The sequence below is a fragment of the Phascolarctos cinereus genome, unplaced genomic scaffold, assembly GCF_003287225.1.
Source record: "Phascolarctos cinereus isolate Bilbo 61053 unplaced genomic scaffold, phaCin_HiC Scaffold_4;HRSCAF=312, whole genome shotgun sequence".
In the NCBI taxonomy this organism is placed as follows: Eukaryota; Metazoa; Chordata; class Mammalia; order Diprotodontia; family Phascolarctidae; genus Phascolarctos; species Phascolarctos cinereus.
Window position 1 is genome coordinate 26,612,603 of NW_027555847.1, and position 23,822 is coordinate 26,636,424.

At 39.6% G+C, this 23,822-nt stretch overlaps 1 protein-coding gene across 11 annotated transcripts in view; it reads right to left on the reverse strand.

Annotated features, from left to right (window-relative positions):
• The window catches only part of CADPS (calcium dependent secretion activator), a 572,571-nt gene that overhangs the window by 136,068 nt on the left and 412,681 nt on the right, over positions 1–23,822 (reverse strand). For 4 of the 11 annotated variants that reach the window (XM_078152119.1, XM_020976388.2, XM_078152120.1 and 1 more), the window contains exons 14-18: positions 9,098–9,199; positions 6,011–6,074; positions 5,007–5,130; positions 2,342–2,410; positions 1,418–1,435 (exon numbers count right to left, since the gene is read on the reverse strand). In XM_078152119.1, the coding sequence (XP_078008245.1) occupies positions 1,418–1,435; positions 2,342–2,410; positions 5,007–5,130; positions 6,011–6,074; positions 9,098–9,199 (377 nt within the window). The remainder of the gene's footprint in view (positions 1–1,417; positions 1,436–2,341; positions 2,411–5,006; positions 5,131–6,010; positions 6,075–9,097; positions 9,200–23,822) is intronic. The other 7 variants (XM_078152117.1, XM_020976401.2, XM_020976392.2 and 4 more) reach the window with 3 other exon arrangements.

Here is a 23,822-nt window from a genome sequence, read left to right on the forward strand (position 1 = left end):
TGGTTCCACAGAAATATTCCGTGGAAGTTTTCCACCACTCACGTAAGAAACCAACTGCAGACATTGGACCATCTAAAAGGCAATATTCTAAGTGGCTACAGACAAGATCCATACTCATTCAACTGTTTTTGAATTCCTGGGCCTCATAGCATGCTATGAGTGGGATTATAAATGTGCTCTGCTCACTATGACGTTTTCCTCCAAAGGAATATAGTTAATACAGTTTTATTATTTTTTAAAAGTTAATATATTCCTTTGCTAAATTCATGAAGATTAAAAAGGTTCACAAAAATTCTGTGTTATATGTTATACATGATATATTACATATGATACAGATATATTTGATAGGACCTGAGATTTCATTGGCTTGGGGAGCTCCCAGTGAATCACTAACTCTCTCCACTAAAACAGATTGGCCTCTTCTTTGTAATTCAAGGTCTTACAGAGTTGGTTAGGGTTCTGTAAAGGTAAGTGACTTGCCTAGTATGTGTCAAAAGCAGGATATGAACCCAAGTCTTTCAGATTTTAAGACCAACTCTATCCACTCCCCCAGCTGCCTCTTCAACAATACAAATGCATGAAGGAAATGGGAATCATCAGCTTGTAGAAAGGTACAACTTGTCAAAGAATTAGTAGATAAATGCTAGGGAATTGCCTGAGGCACATAGAGATTATAAGTGACTTGCCCAGGGTCACATAGCTAGTGATAAGTGGGATTTGAATTGGTTACTCTACCAGGTCACACTTCTACTGTTGACAATAGCTTGAAGTCAGGATCTTCCTTTATGGAATCTACTCAGAGGTGTTAAACAAAGACAGAATGTCCAACTACCTGGAGCTTCCCAGAAGGTTGCCCCACAAGGAAGAGTAACAAAAACAGTGGAAAGCACGGACCACCAAGACAAACTACTCAAACAATTCACGTCCATTTTCTACCTCCTCATAAATTCTATCCTCCCACACATTACAAACGATAACAACACAAACACGTCTCCTCTAGCTTCATCGCTGGTGCACAGCCACCGAATAACATAAACTTCTCCATAGGTCAGAATACAAGAAAAGAAAAAAAATGGAAAATAAAAATGAGGACTAATTTGATTCAGTAGCCTTTGAAAGCAAATATGACCACATGAGGCCAGATCAACAAAATGTTTGTGCCCAAAAATGGAATGCTGTTCCACTGAAAATGAGAAATTCTGTTCCTTTGACGTTTATGCCTTTATCGAAGTTCTCCAGAAGGTCACCAGCTAAGGGGTATGATGTGTGTTGAGACAGCACAAATTAACTCCTTAAGCATTATTGTAACTCCACTTGAGCTTCTAGGAGTGTACAACTTAAGGAGCCGGATAAAAAGAAAATACAAAAATAAACTAAATATAACTCTTTAGTTTATAATGCATATACAATTGTTCACCTGTGTCCTTTTGATTCTCTATGAGAGAGAGAGAGAGAGAGAGAGAGAGAGAGAGAGAGAGAGAGCAAGGAGAGAAGAGAGAAATAAGAACAGATATGCAGAATTAATGAGCAAGTGGACCAAAATGCCCCCCACTTATGTGTGATATATGACATTCGAAAGAAAAAAAGTTGCCCCCTGGATTCCCACCGCCCTGAAGTATGGGGATCAGCAAAAAAGGCTCCTTCACAGAGGTGGAAAATGCTGCACAAATAGAAAATTAGTCAAATCAAGGTCAATGTGGAATTAAGCTATGAAACACACACGGAACTTTCTACATGACAATTAAGTCATATGTTCTACTAGCCAGAGCTTGGAGGAATAGGAGCAATCAGTCTAAAGAGAACAAGGACAAGTGACTGAGTTTGAGAGATAACAGACAGGAGGCATGTGTGCTCTACGAGCTACCGTAGGCAGAGAAAGGACTACTTTATGTACTCTGGGACCCAGAACTGTTCTGAGATCTTCCACACGGAAAAGAAAGGCAAGACTTGCCCTTACTGTCCTTCCTCTAGCCCCTCACTCATTGCTCCCCGGTGTAGCTGCTACCTTCTGATTGCGTACCAGTGACAAGTACTTTACAAACCGGGACTACACAGAAGCAAAGTAAAAATGCATTCAGGTCACAGACATAGGACAACAGAAAAAAACTTACAGACAAATCGGAGTTTATCACAAACAAATGGCTTAATTGTCTAACCTGGTTTTGGGCTGATAAAAAGTGACCGGACTTCTCACACTGGGGTTTCACAGACAGAACCAACAGACAAGCCAAATGCTAAAAGACTTGAAGCAAGGAAAGTGAGTTGGTTTGGATCTGAATTGTCTTGAGGTAATGAAAACAGAGAGTGAAGACAGCATGGAAAGGAGGTGGTAGGTACTCACGAATGGTTAAATCCATCACTTGAGAGGCCAAGCAGAAGACAGGATGCTCATACATTTCTCTCTTTTTCCCTATAAAAGAGGATTTGGGCATGCAAGAGGCTTAGGTCAGAGGTAAAGAGGTTAAAGGTCACAGGTCAGAGGAAAACGTTACATTAGCTCAAAAGGAAAATAGCCACAGAGTATTTTGGGATAAACATAGGATAAAAGAAAAAGGAATTTTAAAATCGAAGATCTACTGGATTAACCATTCAGCATGCCATGAGTCACAAGAGAGGCTGTGACCACGATTGTACAAGTCTCTTTGGAATCTTTTGCAAGAATACAATGACCAAAACATCATGGATAAAGGGAAACAGAATCTCATTGGTTTAAGGCTCCGAGATACTAAGGATTTCAGACTTTAGTATCTAAGGCTCTTGAGGTATTTCTTCATAAACATAGTCGCCAGCAATATTACTACAACTTCATTCCAAAATTCTGTCATTAGCAAGAGCTTTGTAAGTCAGTAGGAGATGCTTGAGTATCCGAATTTAAGGTGGTTTTTTTTTCCCCTGCTGGTAAAAACAGGTGTTTGTAAAGGAAAGTTGCATGGTAGTAATATTTTTGAGTTTGCCACGTGCCCACGCACAGTGGACTATGCTCATGAAAGAAAACCTAGTGCATGCAGCTGGTGGATGTTGGGTTGTTGGAGTTAACAATCCCAGCATGCTTTGAAATTGGTGTCACAACCACTTTTTATAGAGGTCACATAGAAAAGTGGCTGAGCCAATCCCGGACAAGGAAGGAGAGAAGCAAGAGAGAGTGGGTAGTGTGGAATGAAGTACTTCTCTGAAAAGAGAGCTGGAAAAAAAGGATTTGTTGCTTCAAAGTACTCCCAGACCTAAAAGTCACAGTGCAAAAGATAATTAACACAACCGAGAAGAATTGAGGCACAAAAGGAAACGTAGAAACTAGCTGGTCTACTTTGGAAATGAATGCATTTTTACTTACAGATCTTAAAGTTTGCTTTATTTATTCATTTGTTTTAGGGAGAGGTATAGATTTATCTGAAAGAAGAGAGCAGATCTTACCGAAAGGTTAGTACTATCTACAACCAAGACCTACGGAGGGAGGCAGCTGCCATGATACCAATGCTGGCTGGGATCCAAGTCCTGTTCCATTCTCGCCTACTCTGGCTACCCATTTCAGTTGAATACAACCAACTGTCATCTCCTGTGAGGGTGAACGCTGGCAAGATCAGCTGATCAGACAGCACTGAATCGGTCGGTCTTCTTCCTCCTCCCCTATTTTTGTCACTCATTACCAAGTCAAGAGTTGATAAACATCCTTTTAGTGCCCAATTCTTAAGTGTTTCTCACTGGATGCATAACAATGAATTCATTACCACTGGTACACAATTTGCATTGTCAGACAGACAAAATTGAAAAAGGGGAGGACATGTAATGTACAGAACACTGAAAATTTGACACAATCTTTACCTAATTCTCTAAGGAAACAAGGACTCTGGCAGGAGGTTGGTCAGTTAAATGTTTTTTTTTTAAGTCCCGAAGGCAAACAATGTGGGTTTGCTTGCTCTAGTCAGTTGCCATGTTTCACACGTGAGAAAAAAAAAAGTCTGAATCCAGAATGCACATTGAGTTTTGCACACAGAGCTTCCACATTGATACACTTACACATCCATCAAGCTGGGTGGGCTTTTTCAAATCTCCCTTTAGCAGCCGACAAGGTAACAATGACAAGTTAGTTATACCTTTGGGACTTGGAGCCTCCCATCCCGCCCAGAGAGCCAGAGCTCCACAGATCAGATCTACTTAAAGGCATGATTAGATGGTCAGTAATGGATATTTATCACTGACTTTAAAGGCCTTATGGTCTCAACCACCCAAGGATTGGGAAGCCCAGAGTGAAAGGGGTTCAATGTAACTCCGAAACCATCTAAGAACTAGATCGTCTATTACCATTATGTAAAAATATTTAGAAACACCAAGAGGAAGACACTTGCAAGGGATGAGAACTAGTGAAAGCAGAACTGACATGTTGCCTCCTTCATTCATCCTCTTTCTTGGACACTACTGGTGGTCATCTGTCACCCGCTCTACTCTCTCGGGTAACAAAGGTTGCAAACCCTAAATGTTTCACAGGGCAGGTATTTGATGCCAAACATACCCAGCCTTAGAAGAGACTTCTTTGCCTCATGTTTTCTGTTAATTCCATCTGCCCCCTTTTTTTTTCCAGTAAACTGGCTTTTTTTTTTTTTAAACTTCAGGCTTTTGATCTTTTATTCGAGTAGGATAAAGCATCATGTCTCACTTGTCAGGTGAGTTTAGTTGTCAATTCACTCTGTTCAGTCAGGTCCTTAGGACACTTTTCCGTGTCAGATTAGGTCATTACTTATTTATCTGTTTATATGTTGTAGCTCCTCCCTGCCTCCCTCCTTAGGTGAATGTAAGCTCTTTGAAGGCAGGGATTGTTTTACATTTTTGTCTTTGTCTTCCTAGTCTAGTGCATCACACTGAACATAGTAGGAGCTTGATAACTGTGGAGGGTGTGTGTGTGTGTGTGTGTGTGTGTGTGTGTGTAGAATTAAATACCCAGCAGTCAGAAATTTTCCCAAGAGAACATATCAAAACTTTAGTCTGAGACTGGTGACAGAAGGTAGCCTTACCTTCAATTTTGGCATACTCTGAGAGACGAGTATAGTTGACTAACGCAGCTTGCTCTAAGCATTTACGGATGACCGTTTTTACCTCCTCTTGTGGCACTGGGGTAACAATGTCTTTCATCAAAACCTTCAGATGGGAAAAGAAAAGGGGAGCAAGAAGGGAATTCATATGCATTACTCAGTCACATTTCTAAAAGAAAATTGGGAATTGGAACTTACTGGGCATGGGTGTGGCTGCACAAGGTTCTATGTTGATTCCATTGCTAATATTCCCATAATAGAGAATGACTTGTGTGTAAAAAATGGCATAATATTTGCCGAACCCAGGAAATGTGTGACCAGAAAAGGAGATGAATTCCTAATGGAAGAATGAGGGACAGCAGATGAACAGCACAAGGTCTGGCTGCCCTGGTACCTATAGAGTTGTAAAAGGCCTAGACTAGGAAGGCCCTCAAAATTTGAGTGTATCCTCTCAGTGAAGAATTATGGGAGCAGATGAGTAAGAATATAGTGAGGTGAGAAGGCATGTGTGGATTGTTTTCTGCATAATTGGATGGATGGAGAAATCATATTGATGAGACTGCAGATCTACAGAAGCTTTGAAAAGTTTCCATGGAAAGGTAGGTATATAACTTATTTTCCATAGTCACAAAATAGCTACTAGAATTATTTTTAAAATGTTACTACCATGCATAAGTAAGATGGCAAAAGTCCATCCACATAACAGAAAAAATAAACCCACCATGAAATCATTATTTTGTTCAAATTTGGGTTAAGCCTGATGTTAATCATATGTATGCAAACTTGAGAAGGAAAAAGATACCCAGATGTTTGAGATTTTGTTGTTAAAGCATCTGGAATTAAGGCTGTCTTTTGTTTTCACCCAGATACTTAGTATAATCTAGACAGCATTCAGCTCATAAATAAAATCATTTGACAACAATATTCTATTACAATGAGGCTCTTGTACCTTAGATATCCAACCTGTCTTAAACTGTCACTCTTACCCTTTCCAAAAGAGAGAGTGTAGCTTTTAATGCGCCTTCAGGTCGGCCAAATGGAAAGCAATACCTGAAAGAGACATGGATTTTTTAGGCAGCACAAATACATGTGATAATTAGCACCAAGATATGAGAGTCCTACAATTTGATTCCTATAGCAACTCCTTCGGAGGCGCTGAAAATGCTTTAATCTGTCACATTATGTTATGTTAATACTGAGTCGCACAGGATGTGTGTATCTGTGTGTGTGTGTGTGTGGTGTGTGTGTGTGTGTGTGTGTGTGTAATGACTGAAGGCTGACTGGCAGACTTGTCTGCAGTAGGAAATAATCGGTAAATTAAACAAGGTTTGTCTTATGCCTCTATGGTGAAGGAATAATCATTTGTTAGCTTGGGTAAGACCTTAAGCATTGGTTACAAGTGTTAATGTTGGGAGGGATTTGTTGAACTCAGGTAAAATCCATTCAGTCCTCTAACCACTGTTGACTTTAGCTAAGTGTTGTTGTTGGTGGTGTTCAGTCCTTTAGGTCATGTTCAACTCCTCATGATCCAATTCAGGGTTTTCTTTGCAAATATACTGGAGTGGTTTGCCATTTCCTTCTCCAGATCATTTTATAGATGAGGAAACTGAGGCAAACAGGGTTAAGTGACTTGCCCACATTCTTCCAGCTAGAAAGTATCTGAGGCAAGATTTGAACTCAGGAAGATGCGTCTTCCTGACTCCATGTCCAGCACTCTCTCCACTGCACCACCTAGCTGCCCCTTCAGTCAAGTAATGCATCTTAGTGGAAAAAAAAAGGATTAACCTGGACAACAGAGATACACGCTCAAGAGCAAAAGTAGCCAATATCTATGAAGATTCTACTGTGTTCGAGGCACAGTGCTCACAAATGGGGATACAGAGACGAAAGTAAACGAGAAAACCCCCTTGCCCTCCAAGAGCTTTCGTTTTTCTGGTGGAAACAACCTCCATACAGAACAGCATGGAAAAGCTAATTGAGGCAGAAGAGACCCCTAATAGCTAGAAGTTATTAAAGGCTTCATGGAGGAAGTGAACTGGGTCTTGAAGGAAGCTCATAAAGCATGATGGAGCCCATCTAATTCATTATTTTGCTCACTGGCGCTTGGTCCTTTGCTGCCCAGTACCATGCCCTTAATACAGCTGGTGCTCAGTAAATGTTGGCTAATGTTATGCTCTCTGGGAGCGAGTTAGGCATTTTTGAAAACCCAGTGACTTTCATGCCGCCGAGAGCCACTGAGTGCACTGGCACAGTGATTGACTCCCTGGGAGCCCAATATTCTGAAACATATTCTGCAGCCTCCTGGAATGCTCATGTTGCCTCAGGGAGCAGCCTATGCCCTGTGAGTCTATTAGTGCATTTGCATTGTCAAAAGAGCTGGGCTGGCTGGCTGGCTATCTTATGAGTTGGGGGAAACCTACAAGCTGTCGAGACAGGTATATTTCTTATCCCCTCCGTGGATTTGCCTGGCCACATAACTAGGCTGTGTGCTGTTTGCTCCTGAATGGGGAGACAGATTTTTGGATGGGGAGAGGGAAAACCATCATGGGGGCACAGATGACTCTTCTCCTTTACAGGCTTGTAATCAAGATACAGGATACAGGTTAGCATCCCCATATGAGGCAAAATGAAGGACTGATATAATTTGTATATAATTTTTGAGTGTCAAGTTTTTTTTTTAACCATCCCTTGGCAACCTCTCTTACATTTGCTTTCTTTCCCCACCCCCCACACGCCACCAGCCCAATTCGGGATTTCATCACTTCTTGCCTGAACGATTGCAATAGCTTTCTAGTTGGCTTCCCTGCGTCCAGCCCCTTCCCCTTTCTAATTCAACCTCCACACAGCTTCTCCAAATGATCTTCTTAAAGGGAAGGTCTACATTGCCTCCCTGTTTTAGAAGCCTTATTTGCTTCCTATTGCCTTGAAGACAAAATGAAAACTCCTCCATTTGGTATTTTAAGCCCTTCACAGTTTGGCTACAAGTTATGTTTTCTGGCTGCTTCTGCTTCCATCTTCCTCATGCACTTTCTGCTCGAACCAAAATGACCTAGCTGCTGTTTCTTGTACACAATATTCAGTCTCCCACCTCCAAGCTTTTGCCAGACTGTCCTCTGTGCTTGGGATGCACTTCCTTGTCACCTCCACCTCCTAGAATCCTTTGCTCCCCTCAAGAATCAGCTGAAGGGCTACCTCCTTTAAAAGTTCTTTCTCAATTCCACCAGTACTTAGTGCTTCCCCCATAAATGTGCTTTGTATTGTTTGGACTTCTGTGTTGATTTATATTTAAACATGTCATTCCTGTTTGGGAGAATGTGCACTCTCACTGTTTAATTTTTGTCTTTCTGTTTCTTGTGCCTAGCACAGTGCCCAACATGAAGCAGAAGTTAATACAATTCTTGTTGAATTAAATGGAATTCAGTGGACTCTTTAGAGAGTGAGATAAAAATTTAATTGTTGATGAGTAATTGAGCTAAGGGCAGCAAAGCGGATTGAGTGCTGGGGATGGAGTCAGGAAGACATCCTCTTGACTTCCAATATGACCTGAAATGCAAACTAGCTGTGTGATCCTGAGCAATTCACTTCACCTTGTTTGCCTCAGTTTCCTCATCTGTCAAATGAGCTGGAGAAGGAAATGGCAAAACACTCCACTATTTCTGCCAAGAAGACCCGAGTCGGATACAATAGCAACAACTGAATTAAGGCAGCCTGTTTGATAAAAGAGTTGGACATTCAATAGACATGAACCTGATAGGCATCTGAGAAAATATGAGCTGGAGTTTGTAATCCTCTTTCTTCCATCCTGCTCTATCTCCTGATTACTCCTTACATCCTTATAGGATGATTGTCTTTGCCCAACCAATAATATATCTCTGATCAATGGGCTGCTCTGGGTCCTAGCATCCTAATAGGATGGAAAGGCTGGAAAGGACCTCACAAGCTACCGAGCTCAATCTCCTCTTTTGGCAAATGAGTAAACTGAGGCTCAGAGAAGTCATGTGACTTGCCAAAGGTCACCCAAGGAGTGTCACAAAAGCTTTTATTCCCCCTCAACCACAAAATTAATGCTTTACCTAAAATGTGTGATTTGATTTTCCAGAAGAACTCGGAGTCTTTCTTTGATTTCTTCAAAACGTTCTTTTTCTTCAACTGTCACAGTTCCTATTCCATCAGGCCTGCAGGAAAAAACAAACAAATGCAGGCCATGAAACAAACAACTCAAAACTCCCAATCTGACATTGTTAAGTCAAATCTATGGCAGGTAGGAACTGTAGCTTTGGAAAGGCCAGGACTTCCTTAAATGACCAGCCTGCCTTATGAAAAAGCACATGGACATCTATTGGGTCTATATGATGTGCCTCGGTTCCAATATTTGTCAAAATCATTCTTTTGTCAACCTGAGCCCAGTGTTAGTGTGTACACTGCGAGAAATTCCCATTCATGTACAGATGTTGGCAGATGACATAGCGCTTCCAGGTTACTTGGTGACACATTCACACACATATTACAGAACCCAAAGCGACAGGCTTCATGTCGAGCTCTGTGCTAACAGCTTTTTAAAAAGGCTCAATTTTCAATCTGCAATTACAGATGATCAAATTAATTTTTTGTTCCTCTCTGTCTCCCTCCTTCCATCTATTCACTGGAGAACAGCTCATGGGTTTCTAAAGCATCCGTGAAATATTATTTCACAAATGTTAAAATAGATACAGGAGCCGATAAATTTAACCCTAACCACTCTCTCCAACACTTTAACAATCAATAAATCAATCAACAAGTGGGTTTTTTTTTAAAGTGCCAACTATATGCCAAGCACCATGCTGGGTGCTAAAGATACAAAGACCAAAGACAATGCTTTGGGATTTTCCATTTCTCGAAAGCACCAGCTGTTCCTTTAAGGATTGCTCCGTGTGAAATGAAATGAAATGCAACATATTTTCGGGCCAATATATGCCTTCTGAGCAACATATGAAATAAAGGGCGCAGCATCTCAGGCCACAGTCTTTCTTAGAAATTGGCTGATTTCGCAGACAGTTTGGGTTACCAAGAAACTCCCTTGGGTTACCAAGGACTCCATCTTTCAGTTTGGAAAATAGTCATCTTAAGACCAAACAAATGGTATTTTTTAAAATAGGACGTCTTGAGTATTGAATCTGAACTGGGAAAAGCCTAGCTAAAGCACCAGATAAATCTGACTGCACAAAAGACCTGGTAAATGATTGCAAAGTTTGTCATGAACCTCTTGTCAAAGGCTAATTGGTAACCTTCCTTTTAAAATGAAAGAAAATCCTTTTTAAGGACTAAAAAAATCCCCAGTTAAAAAAAAAAATAGCATTCTCCCTTTCCAAGTTCCCAAACAAACCAACCCAAGACAAACAAGTCAAAAAGTAAAAACCCTTACAATGCAAATTTTGAAAGAAGCAACCAATTAAAACTCTCAACAACAGAATTGCTGTCCGAGCCTAGAAAAGGATCATTTCTTCACATGTCTTAGAGAAATCAGCAATTCCATTCATAAAATTCAGGTATAACGATAGATTTTTTTTCCCCCTTCCAGCATGGAATCTCCATTTATAACTTATGAATTTCCAAGGCCAAATGCACACGACACGTTCAGTTGCATCCTCTCAATGTTTTCATCACAATCCACAACTTCTGCGGCTGTGACATCAAACCGACTTTTGTTTAGAAAAGGAGACAGGCAGTCACAGCTTGTAAACACAGGCACACACACATGCAGGCACAAACATACACACAAGATTTGGGGGAAAGTGATTAGTCATTTAAAGTGTTCAGTTTCTAGAGTGGGAACAAGCCAGAAAAAAATCTTGTCAAATACGATTTGCAATTTAAGGGACAGTGATTTAATTAAAAAAAAATACTAGGGCATGCTTAGGCTGGTTTGTTTAACGAGAAGAACAAGGAGAACAGATAATTTTTAGAAAACAGCAACACAAGAAATTGAGAAAAATTGACAATGACCCTTAAGTCTTTTGCAGAAGATCATTCATTCATTCATTATTAAATAAACCCTCGGTGCTGCTAATCAGAAGCAACACTTAGTGCTAAGCCTGAGATCCTAGGAACTCAGTGAAAGCAGAAAGCAACCTCCAGCTGCCCTAATTTGTAATCTGTGCTTATGACGGTAGTCACAAGGAGCAGCTGAAAGGGTCACAATAAAGATTTATTCTGATGAAGAATTTTTAATAAGTAGGGGCTATTCCAAGCAAATATGGAATTTTTCCCTAGGAAGCACATTTTACTACAGATATTTTGGAAGGTGATAAACTAGTGGAAAAGAAACCCCTCTGTTACAAAAAGAAGCTACATAAAAGTAGAAGGTTAGGACTATTTCCAAATTATATGGGCGCAGCTTGAAGCTGTAAGCATGACCCGATCTTCTGTGTGTGTATGTGTGTGTGTGTGTCCGTCCTTCAGCAATGTGGCAGAGCCCATGGACCCCTTCTAAGAGGAATGTTGTTAAATTCATAAAATAAAACATATAAGATTACAGTGGAAACCAATTATATTCAAATTCAATTATCAAAATATTAAAAAAAAAACCCCAAAGGTTACAGACTCCAGGTTAAGAACTCCTGTATGGTCAAGCTCCAACAAGGCTTATCTGGGCTTAATTGGAGTCTTTAGGGATTCCAGGACATTTAAAATAACTTGTAATGAATTAATCTGTAATGACTTAATCAGTTTACACTTAAAAGAAAGCTTTCCATTATTCAATTATCTGAATATAGTCCCATTACTAAAAAAAGATAAAAAATATTCTCCAAACAAGTTTATGGATAATTATAAAACATCTTCCCTGCCCCTTCACCACCCCCAAAAAAATTTAGCATAAGAATTGTTTTTCTTCAGATTAACTGCATGTTATTGAGCCAAAGTAATCCACTTGTCAATCCCTGTATGGTATGTGGAATTCTAGCTTCTGCCTCCATGACTTTTTCCAGGCTATCCTTACACCAGGAAAATGTTCCCTCTTCACCTTTCTCTAGCAAAATTCTCAGCTTCCTTCGATAATCGATCCACTGCTGTCTCCTTCACGGGGCTTCGCCTGCTCCTTGCCCCCTCCCTCAGTTGCTAGTGACCTTCCCTCCTAGCCCTCTCTAATTACATTTATTTATATAAATATACATATACATAATTTTTATGTTACCTATGATATATTTATTTATAATAAATACATACATAATTTATATAAATTACATTTATATTTACTTTGCATATAGTGTGCCTTTACTTATATCTGCACATATTGCCCCTCCCCATTCTCTCCCCACTAGTGGAATGCATCATACTAGAGGGTAGAGACCGTTTTTTTTCTATCTTTGTATCTCTAGTGCTTAGCACTAGAGAACTTGGCACATAACTGTTTAATAGATGCTTGTTGAATTGAATTTGAAAAATGAATTTGAAAAATGCATTTAACCCAGATAAAAATAACTAGCATGGACAGAGCACCTACTGTGTTTCAGGTACCATGCTAAATGTTTTACAAACATTTTCTCATTTGATCCTCACAACAACCCATGGAGGTCAGTGCCATTATTAGCCCCATTTTACAGTTGAGAAAACTGAGGCAAACATGTTAAGTGACATGTTAAGGGTCATGCTGCTAGTAAGTGTCTAGGCTGGATTTGAACTCAGGTCTTTCTCACTTCAGGCCCAGTGGTTTATCTCCCACTCACCGCACTGTGTAGTTGCCTAAAAATCTTTAGCCAGAACTCATAGGTGATAGCTTTGCCATTGCATGTAAGTTTGGTAGAAGATCCCCATAGATCAAAAAAAGATCCATGGGAAATTCAGTGAGATCCTAGAACAGGATTTCTTAACCTTTCCAGTGTCACTGAGGTCTTTGTCAGTGTTGTGAAATCTATGGACCCTTTATCGGGATAATGCTTTCAAATTCATAAAATACACAGGATTACAAAGGAAACTCACTATTTTGAAATTCCTTATCAGAGTATTAAAAAAAAACAAGCTGATTGATCTCAGTTTAAGAATTGTGTAAGGCATTTCTGGGGGTTAAGTCTCAGAGAAGGGATGATTGGGAATAGGTGATTTCCTAGTGGCCTTGCTTCATTACTCTCTGGGTGATAGAATTTTTATCTTATTACGCTAATGAAAACTGAATTCAGAAGAGAATCTGAAGTCTCTCAAACAATGGGTTTAGTTGAATTAATTTTTAGAAAAAAGTGGTTTGGTTGGTCAAACTGGATTGTGGGTGTTGATGAATGTCACTATGGAATCAAAGAGACAAACACTTCACTTAAACATTTTATTGGCATCATTTTCCCTTGTTGCGGCACAATGATTTTGATGGGAAAGAAAATATTTGGTGGGTGGACTCTTTAACATGCTAGAGATGCTTGCTTCAGTACAGGGTCCCACTTCTCTGGTTAGGAGTGACTTATGGCTCCCAGGCTAACAGTGGGAGGCACTCAGGCTAAGCAGGAAATTTATATAATCATCCATTCCCTGAAAGGCAGCCTGGTAGAGTAGAAATCATGTTATATTTGGCATCAGAGGATATAGGAGGAAGGATTCCTGGCTCTTCTACTTTTACTGCTTGTATAATCTGTGGCAAATGACCTCCCCTCTCTAAGGAGGTCAGTTTCTTCATCTGACCAATGGAGGGGATGTTGGAATAGATGGTGCCTAGGATGCTTTTTGGCACTAACTGCTATGATCCCCGTCTCCCAAAACTCTGTTTACATAATGTTTGGATTGGGATGCAGTGGTAAGAGGCCTGGATTTGGAGTCAGAAAACCTTGGGTTTGAATTCTGTCTTCACCACTGTCAAACTCTGTGACCTTAGCAAACCACTTATATGAGGGAGTTTGATGACCATTAAGGTCCCTTTCAGCTCCCAATCTTGGAGACAACAGCTAGTTGAATAGTCAGGCTGTTTTTGTTGTCTCAGCAGGGGGTGAATTCTTCTTCTTGTGCAAAGACTGTGGGCCATTTAAGTAACCACCATAAGCACCCTATTTTTTGTTTTTCTTAACACATTGGGGCTATTGTAAAGGTAGATATGAGCTCTGGTGCTCTCTACTATGTGCTCTATTCACAGAGAATTCCAAGATGAGATGTTTTTGGTGGGAGTGGAGGATGGGACTTGTGATTTCATTAATGTAGGGATGACCTGGTCTGTCAGTCAATTAACATTTATTAAGTGCCTACTATATGCCAGGCATTGTGTTAAATGTTAGAGATACAAAAAGAGGCAAATGACATTCCTTGTTCTCAGGGAAGAAACTCCCTCCCCAAATGCAGATTGGTAACCACCAAGCCTAGAAAGGGAACATCCAGTGGTGGACCTAGAGTCAGGAAGATCTAGGTTCAAATCTGGCTTCAGATACTTACTAGCTGTGTGACCTTGGGCAAGTCATTTAATCTCTGTTTGCTTTAATACACTGGAGAAGGAAATGGCAAACCATTCTAGTATCTTTGCCAAGAAAACCCCACGGACAAAGTCCACGGAATGTCATTTGTCTCTTTTTGTGTCTTCAGCGTTTAGCACACGGACTTTGTCCATGGGGTCATGAAGAGTTGGACACAAGTGAATGACAAACAACCCCTCTGAAACTTAAAGTCCTAGAGATTGGCCTGTTGCCTGGGGACATGGAGAGGCTGAATGACTTGCCTTGTGTCACATAGCCAAGGTGTCAGAGGCAGAACTAGAATCAGATATCTGGAAGGTGCTTACTAGAGACTTGGTGCCTTCCCTTCCCCGCCTTGGTCCAGCTCTCTATCCATTATGCCAAATTATCTCTTGGATAAAATCTTAGCTTAGAAAATATGCTTTTAACATGGTATTCTTCAAACTCTGTCATCTTCATAGACACATAAAGTGGCCTTTCATTTATATCAATTAATTAATGAGCATTTATCAAGTGTTTACTGTGTCAACAAGCAATGAATATATAGCCTAGCAATAAAAATTTTATACTCTGTTTGGGGGCAGAAACTTTTGCTCTCAATTAAGATGGGGAGTTGGCAGTGGACTGAGGGAGAAAGAAAGGATGATATCCTTGGAAATATCTCACTCATCTCTCTGAGCTCTCACTGAAGAGCAACCATTCCCTTTTGAGTATCAGTGATCAAGTGGAACTTAAGAACAATGCCTGGGTCAATTGGAGTCATTTTTGGAGTGGCTTGGATGACTGTAGGGGCCTGCCAACAGTGACCCATCCCCAGTGCCAGGCCCTCGTCTCTCCGGCCATGGCAGACTAGATTACATCTGACATGAGGAGCAGCTCTGGAATTCACCTTTCAGATTTTCGGCAAACCATTTTCTCACTGTCCTTCACAGAGCTGACATTTTCGGCAGCACGATCAGAAGGATGTCATGTCGGCTGCTTTTCAAGACCTTGTCAGGGTGGTTAGCGCCAATTCTGTCATCTCCACTCTCCTCACAATCTCCCATCTTGAGCCGTGTCAGAAATAATCATACTTCCAATGTGTGTTTTCTTTCTTTCTTTCTTTCTTTCTTTCTTTCTTTCTTTCTTTCTTTCTTTCTTTCTTTCTTTCTTTCTTTCTTTCTTTCTTTCTTTCTCTTTCTTTTTTTTTGTTAAATTAAATGGCCTGAGTCTAGCTGCACAGCTCACAAGTTACTTAAGTTATATCACTGGCATGTTATGAACCATTAATTAATGATCATCATTTATTTTAATCCAATATAATTAGAAAACCGGTTTTGAATGGAAATGTTACATGGCGATATTTGAACCCAAATGGGAAAGACAGCTCAGAGAACTGATAACCAGTATAATAGAATATGCAACATATTTTTCTTTGGTCAGGGATGCCAGTGTAATATAATCTGATGTGCAATAGCTATGGTTTATCAAACAGACTTGTTTCTCTACTGAACCTTAATTTTGCTAAGACAAGAGGGGGGCAGGCAGGCTGCTTTGGAACCTCCATGACCTTGTTAACATGGTTCACTGCAGTAGTTAGAAAGCTGTTGCATGTACTTTGGGTTTGATTCTAGGATGCCTTTAGAAGAAGGCCAGGGCACTAAATTAATTAGAGGCCAATTACTGATTGTTTTTGTTTTTTGATATTGTGTTTTCTGTATCTTCATCTTTAAAATGTGGGTTTGTAACATGCATATTACTTACCTCACAGGTTTGGGTGAGGAAAGTAAATTTTAAAGTACCTTATAAATGTGAGTTATCCTTGTTGTTATTGTTAAGTGTTACAGAATCGAAATCTAAAGAGTACAGAATGCACAAAGTGAAGGCAAAGGGATGTTCCAAGCCTCCAAATGTCCCCCACCTTTGAAACAGGAAATGATATCAGTTAGGAAGCACTTAATGCATACTATCTCGTTTGGTCCTCACAATAGATAACCCTTTGAGGCAGGTACTACAAGAATTATTACTATCCCTATTTTACAGATGAGGATTCAGTCTCAGAGGGCTTAAGCAATTTGACTATGGTGACCCAGCTAGTGAGGCCAAGGGTGGGACTTGAAGCCTTGTCTTTCTGATTCCAAGTCCAAACTGCTAGTCATTTCTTCTTGTTACTACTCTGCATATAGGCACAGATTTATACTTTGTGTCTCCTCTCCTCTCCTCTCCTCTCCTCTCCTCTCCTCTCCTCTCCTCCTCTCCTCTCCTCTCCTCTCCTCTCCTCTCCTCTCCTCTCCTCTCCTCTCCTCTCCTCTCCTCTCCTCTCCTCTCCTCTCCTCTCCTCTCCTCTCCTCTCCTCTCCTCTCCTCTCCTCTCCTCTCCTCTCCTCTCCTCTCCTCTCCTCTCTTCCTCTTCCCTTCTGTCTCCCTTTCCATCTTTCCTTTTGTCTTTCACCCTTTATTCTTCCATATCTACCTCCATATTTTCTTCTTTTTCTCTTCATTTTTCCTTATTTCTTCCTCCCTCTCCTGCTCTTCTTCTCTCTTCCTCTCCTTCCTCTCATCTCTTCCCCTCTTTCTTGCTATCCTTTTCCCTACTTTCTTTCATCTGTTTTCTTCCTTTATTCTCTCTTCCCTCTTCCACTTCCTTCTCTTCATCCTTTTCCTCCGTCTCCCTTCTTCCTTCCATCTCTTTCTTTTCTTTTTCATTCCTTCCACATCACCCCTTCTTTTCTTTTTTCTTTCTCCCTCACTCTCCTTCATTCCCAATGATTGTACTAATGCAGACAGCACTATAGATAAACATAAATATCCTCAAAATAAGAATGAGAACAAGCCCTATGCACAATCATATTATTCTTGCCCTAGAAATGAGTGGATCATGGTTTAAAGGGCAGGAAAGACCTGATCAAGACAGTCACTGACACTTGGACATGCTTTGAATGGCACCTTTAGGACAAATGACTTTTTCAAATCACTGAGGTTTTTTTTTTTTTTAAATAAACTCATATTTGTATGCACACACATTCCGGAACAAAAAAGTGAAATCCTCCCAGAGCTCTACTGCAAGTTGTTCCCCTCAAATGTTTAGAATGATTATACTAAGCTGAAGCTTGGCCTGGAATCCTTCTCTTTTCTTCTTCTCCTTTCCTTCTTCCTTTTCCTTTTCCTTTCCTTTCCTTTTTTTTAAAAGGAGAAATATAATTCTAAGTGATGATAGAAATACCTGGTTTTTTTTTTCTCTTCTGGGAGGCACATTTCTTTTATCTCATTTAGATGGCTTGCACAAATGTCTGGATTAATTATAAATTATAATTAGGACTCAGGATCCCTTGGCCACAGTTTCCTTCTAAAAGGCCCACCTCCCTCCCCCACCTCCTGCCCTTTTTTAATTACACCCCAATGCCCTGAGGCTTGGACAGGCTGCTAAAACCAATATAATCAAAGTGCTTTTTCCTAGAGAGTATCACATAAAGCAAGACTGTAGAGTTTTTGTGACTGGATGACATACCATCTAGCTGCTTGAGGTCAGTGCCTTTGACATTAGCGTGTTTCTCCAGGGGACAGGGTGGTATAGTGGAAAGAATACTGCTATGTTGGACCTGTATCAGTAGACCTGGGTTCAAATCCTGCCTCAGATACTTAACTGTGTGGCCACAGTAGCTATTTAACTTCCTCAGGGCTTAATTTCCTTATTTGTAAAATGCTGATAATAATATTTGTACTATGTATGCCTCATAGGATTACTATGAGAAAAATAGTTTAGTAACACTCCAGAGTGGCAGAAAAATTAGTTTTGTTCTTAGCATCTTCCCTGGCTTTCATCAGGCTCTTGTGATTCGTGTTCTTCCCCCTCTCTTTCCCATCCCTTCACCCCAAGAATGTCAGCCCTTCAAGATCTGGTATTGTTTCATTTTGGTCTTTGCATACCAAAGTGGCTAGTCCAGCGCTTGGCACATAGTAGGTGCTTAATAAATACTTTTTGAATGAATGAATGAATGAATTCAATATTTTCATCAATCAACAGTTAAGTATTCCACACACTAAGCAGTGTAATCAAGGATTCCAACACCCTGTTGGATATAAGAGGTAGCGTAACATAGTGGATAAAGAGCCAGAATGCAAATCAGGAAAACCTGGGTTCAAGTCCTGGTTTCAACACTTACTGGTTGAGACCCCAGAGAAGTAATTTAACCTATCAGTTTTCCAGACAACTCTCTGAGGCCATGTGAATTTCACATGAGTTGCTCATCTGTATTGATAGAGGTGAGTTTCCATGAATAGCATGGGGTCCCATAAATCAAAGAAATCACTCATTGGGACCCCTCCCTTATCTATAAAAAAAAAGGAAGAAAAGAGAAGTAATCTATAAAGATATATCTTCTTTCTATAGGCATCAAGGCATTAGCAGAAGCCAGCTTTTTATGAGTACTGGTAGGAGGGTACTGATAGGTCATTAGGAGAATCAACTAAAATTTATGATCTTCTTAGGTACATTTTTCTTTCTCTCAGAATACCTGATACATAGCAGGTCCTTTACTGATTACCTTAAGAAGACAAAGCAAGAAGGCAAAAAAAGTCTTTATGTTTGGACAGTTATGAAAAGATGATTGATTTTGTCCTGAATGAAGAATATTTCCTAGACATAAATCAATTAAATAATAAAGATTTTTACCTTCTGCTGCTACTCAAATGTGCGGGGCAGCTGCAAATGTATTTTTATGTCAGTGGGATCTCAATTTTTCAATATGTGTCACAGTACAGTGCCAGAAATGTGTGTGTATACACACATAAAAATTATTTAAACTTACATATGTGTATGTATACATAAATGTATATATTTATGGTGTCATATCCTCAAGAAGCTTATCTACTAAACAAAGGCAAGTACATAGGTAAGTATATGAAAGATAAGTGTAAAATGGATTCAAGAGAATTTTGAGAGGAAGGCTCTAATACCCGGAGGGATCAGAAAAGACAGTATAGATGGGATGTTTAAAGTAAGATCTAGCAACCAATCAACCAACCAATCAATTTATCTCCTTACAGTCTACTGAGTCAAATTCAATATTTTTTGAGTGGTCTTCAAGACTCTCCATTTTCTGCCCCTACTTTACCTTTTGAAACTTATCAGATCCCATTCCTTGAGGCATACAAGTTCAAGCCAAAGCAGTCTGCCTTCTGTCTTCTGACAACAACACTGGCGTGTTCCCAACTATATGCCATGACTCACACTTTCCCCTGCTCCTAGAATGTCCTCCCTTTCCCTACCCTACCTTAATGTCTCCGGTGAACTCTAGTCCCACATCACCAATAGCTTATAGGAATTTTCCAACTGGCTATGCTGTAGGTATCTCCAACTCAACATGTTCAAAAGAACTCTTTCCCCCCTCTCAAACCTTCCCCTTTTTCAGACTTCCTTTTTACTGGCAAGGGTATGGACATCTTTCCAATCACCTGACTTTACCACCTGGCTGATCCCTTTCCCTTACCCTATGCGTCCAAAGAGTTCGAAATCTTATTGGATCATAGTTTTAGAGCTGGAAGGGACATTAGAGGTCATCACATCCAATCCCCCTCATTTTACAGATGAAGAAATTGAGGCACAGAGAGATCAAGTGACTTGGTTACCTAGTAAGTGTTGGAGATGAAGTGTGAACAAAGATCTTCCTGATTCCAAAGCCAACATTTCATCACTATACTATGCTTGCCACTCATTTCTATCTCCACAACAACTCAAGTATTAGTCACTTCCTTTCTTTCCACTCACACAATCAACACCCCCTCCCCAATTCAGGCCCTTATCACTTCTCACATGAAATGCTGCAATACCCTCCTAACTGGTTGTTGTTCAGTTGTTTCACTCATGTCTGACTCTTCACGACTCCATTTGGGGTTTTCTTGGCAAAGATATTAGAGTGATTTGCCATTGCCTTCTTCACTGGTATTTTTGACTAAAGTCTTTCCCTATTTCAATACACTTGCTGAAGTGATTTTTTTTTCCACAAAGGGAGTATCTAACCATGTTATTTTCCTACTCAAAAAACCCTACTCTCTTTGTATCACTGTAGAATGAAATATCAAATCCTGCAGCATTTGACAAAACTTGGCCCTAATCTACCTTTCTAGCCTTATTACATGTTATTCCCTTTCATCCATTTTATGGTCCATCCAATCTGGCCTTCCTCCTGCTCCTCACATATGACCCTCCATTTCTCATCTCCATGCCTTTGTACTGACTGCTCTTCCTGCCCCCTGACTGTAATGCATGACTTCCCAGGTATGCTTCTTAGAACCCCTATTTTCTACCAAAGCTTAGCCCAAGTACTCCTTTCTATGGGGAATTTTTCCTGATTCCTTCACTTGCTAATGTTCCTCTCCCAAAACTGTTGAATCTAACTTGTTTTTTTAAAATTTGATTTCATTTTATTTTCATCTCTGAATTCTTTCCCTCCCTTCTTCTCCCCTCCATTGAGAAAGCAAGAAAAACAAAACTCCTCGAATCAGTTTGGTATCCAATTTGTAGGTACCCATATATAGATTGTCCCAAAAGTCTTAGTGAAATTTTATGCTTTAATACTTTCAGAAGTATCAATGCTCCAAACTTAACAAAAACATCATTTCAAAGTTTCATTTTAAAATTTTCTTTTACTTAGTTTTGTGAATTTCAAATAATAAACTTTAATTTTAACTTTAATAGGAAGTAGGCATTCTGTCGTTATACATTGTGTGTGTCAGCCCAGGAAGGAAGAGAAAGACTCAAGAATGAAATTCTGAAGATGCAAAGGGGAATGATTCCAAAGAAGAGAAAAAGTTGGAGTGTTATGAATGGGCCAATGTGTATGCACAGAGAACTCACAGACTAATTTGGATTTCAACAATATATGAATAGAAGACAGTAATAAGGAAAGTGACATGATGACTTCAAAAAATTACAGCAAAATCCTTTAAGAATAGTGTGAGGACCAAAGACTTCAGCTCCTGGGATAAGAACTCATTATCTAACAAAAAATGTTGGGAAAACTGGAAAATAATATGGCAGAAACTAGGCATAGACCAACATCTTATATGTACATATATACCAAGATTAGGTCAAAATGGATACGTGATTTAGACATGAAGGGTGCTACTATAAGCAAATTAGGAGAGAAAGGAATAGTTTACCTGTCATACTTATGAAGAACGGAAGAATTTATGACCAAACAAGAGATAGAGAACATTATGAAATGCAAAATGTGTAATTTTGATTACATTAAATTAATAAGTTTTTGTACAAACAAAGTCAATGCAACCAAGATTAGAAGGGAAGCAAAAAGCTGGGAAACAGTTTTTATAGCCAGTGTCTCTGATGAAGGCCTCATTTTCTCCCCCTCCCTCCACTCTCTTTCCCCAAGATGGCATGCAATCTGATATATGTACAATCATGTTAAACATATTTCCACATTAGTCATGTTATAAAGAAGAATTAGAACCAAAGAGGAAACCCATGAGAAAGAAGAAAAGGAAGAGAGAGAGAGAGAGAGAGAGAGAGAGAGAGAGAGAGAGAGAGAGAGAGAGAGAGAGAGAGAGAGAGAGAGAAAATAGTATGCTTTGATCTGCATTCAGACTCCACGGTTCTTTCTCTGGATGTGGATAACATTTTCCATCATGAGTATTTTGGAATTGTCTTAGATCCTTGTATTGCTGAGAAGAGTTAAGTCTATCAAAGTGGGTCATCACACAATGCTGCTGTTACTGTGTACAATGTTCTCCTGGTTCTGCTCACTTCACTTCAGCATCAGTTTAGGTAAGTCTTTCCAGGTTTTTCTGAAGTCCCCCTGCTTATCACTTCTTATGGAATAATTCATATACCATAACTTGTTCAGCCATTCCCCAACTGATGGGCATCCCTCAATTTCTAATTCTTTGCCACCATAAAAAGAGCTGCTATAAATATTTTTGTACATGTAGGTCCTTTTCCTATTTTTATGATCTCTTAAGGATACAGACCTAAAAGTGACATTGATGGATCAGAGAGTATGTACAGTTTGATTGCCCTTTGGGCATAGTTCCAAATTGCTCTCCAAAATGGTTAGATCACTTCACAACTCTACCAACAATGCATTAGTGTTCCAATTTTCCCACATCTTCTCCAACATTTATCATTTTCCTATTTTTGCCATGTTAACCAATCTGATAGGTGTGATGTGGTACCTCGGAGTTGTTTTAATTTGCATTTCTCTCATCAATAGTGATTTAGAACATTTTTTCATATGACTATAGATAGCTTTAATTTCTTCATCTGAAAACTGCCTGTTTATGTCCTTTGACCATTTACCAATTGGGGAATGACTGTATGTGTATACATACCCACATATGTGTGAATATCTATAATATGAAGGTAATCTGAAGGGGGAAAGCTTTGAAAACAGGGATTTCTTGCAGAAGCCTTATAAATGTAAAATATAATACTTGAATTTAAAAAGCTGAATTCATGTACAAGATACAGGAGACATGGGTGGACAGTAGTTTGTTTGCAAAAGATCCGAAGATTTTAGCAAGCTGAAAGCTCACGATGAGTTAAATGTGATATGGCAGACAAAAAACTGAGACTTTGGGCTTTATTAAGGGAGACAGCTTCCAGGAATAAGTAAGGAAACAAGCATTCATTAGGTACCTACTATGTGCTAAGAGCTTTACAGATGTTATCTCACTTGATCTTTACAACAACTTTTACAGGTAGATATTATTATCTCCATTTTGCAGATGAAGAAACAGAGGCAGGCAGAGGTTAAGTGACTCGTCACATAATTAGTAAATATCTGAGCTCAGTTTTGAACTCAAGTCTTCTTGACTCCAGGCTGAGAGCTGTACCACCTAGCTACCTTTTCTATCTCACCTCAAAAGGAAGTGATGCTCTTATTGCCCTGGGCAGAGCTTATCTAGAGTATTGTGTTCAGTTTAGAAAGCAAAATGGTAAACTGGAAAGTATCTGGAGGAGGAGAGGAAGGGTGGTGAAAAGCTTTGAGTCCATGCTGCATGAGGATCAGCTGAAGAAATTGGGGACATTTTGCCAAGAAGAACACTCAGGGGAGCCAAGAAGTAAGAAGACTGTCAAGTAGAAAATGGATTAGACTGAATGATAATAATGGCTAGCACATATATTACCTATAAGGTTCATAAAGTGCTTTCTATCTGTCTCTGTCTCTCTATATATGCATAAACTCATTTGATTCTTAAAGTAGCCCTGTGAGATCAGTGTTATTATCACACCTGTTTTACAGATGAGGAGACTGAGACTTGTTTTTTGTAGTCCCAGAGAGCAAAAATAGAAGCAATAGATAGAAAGAAGTTGCAATGACACAAATTTAGGTGCATCGCAGGAAACACTTCCTACCATTTAGCATTGTTCATGAATGAAATGGGATGCTTTGAGAGGTAACAGA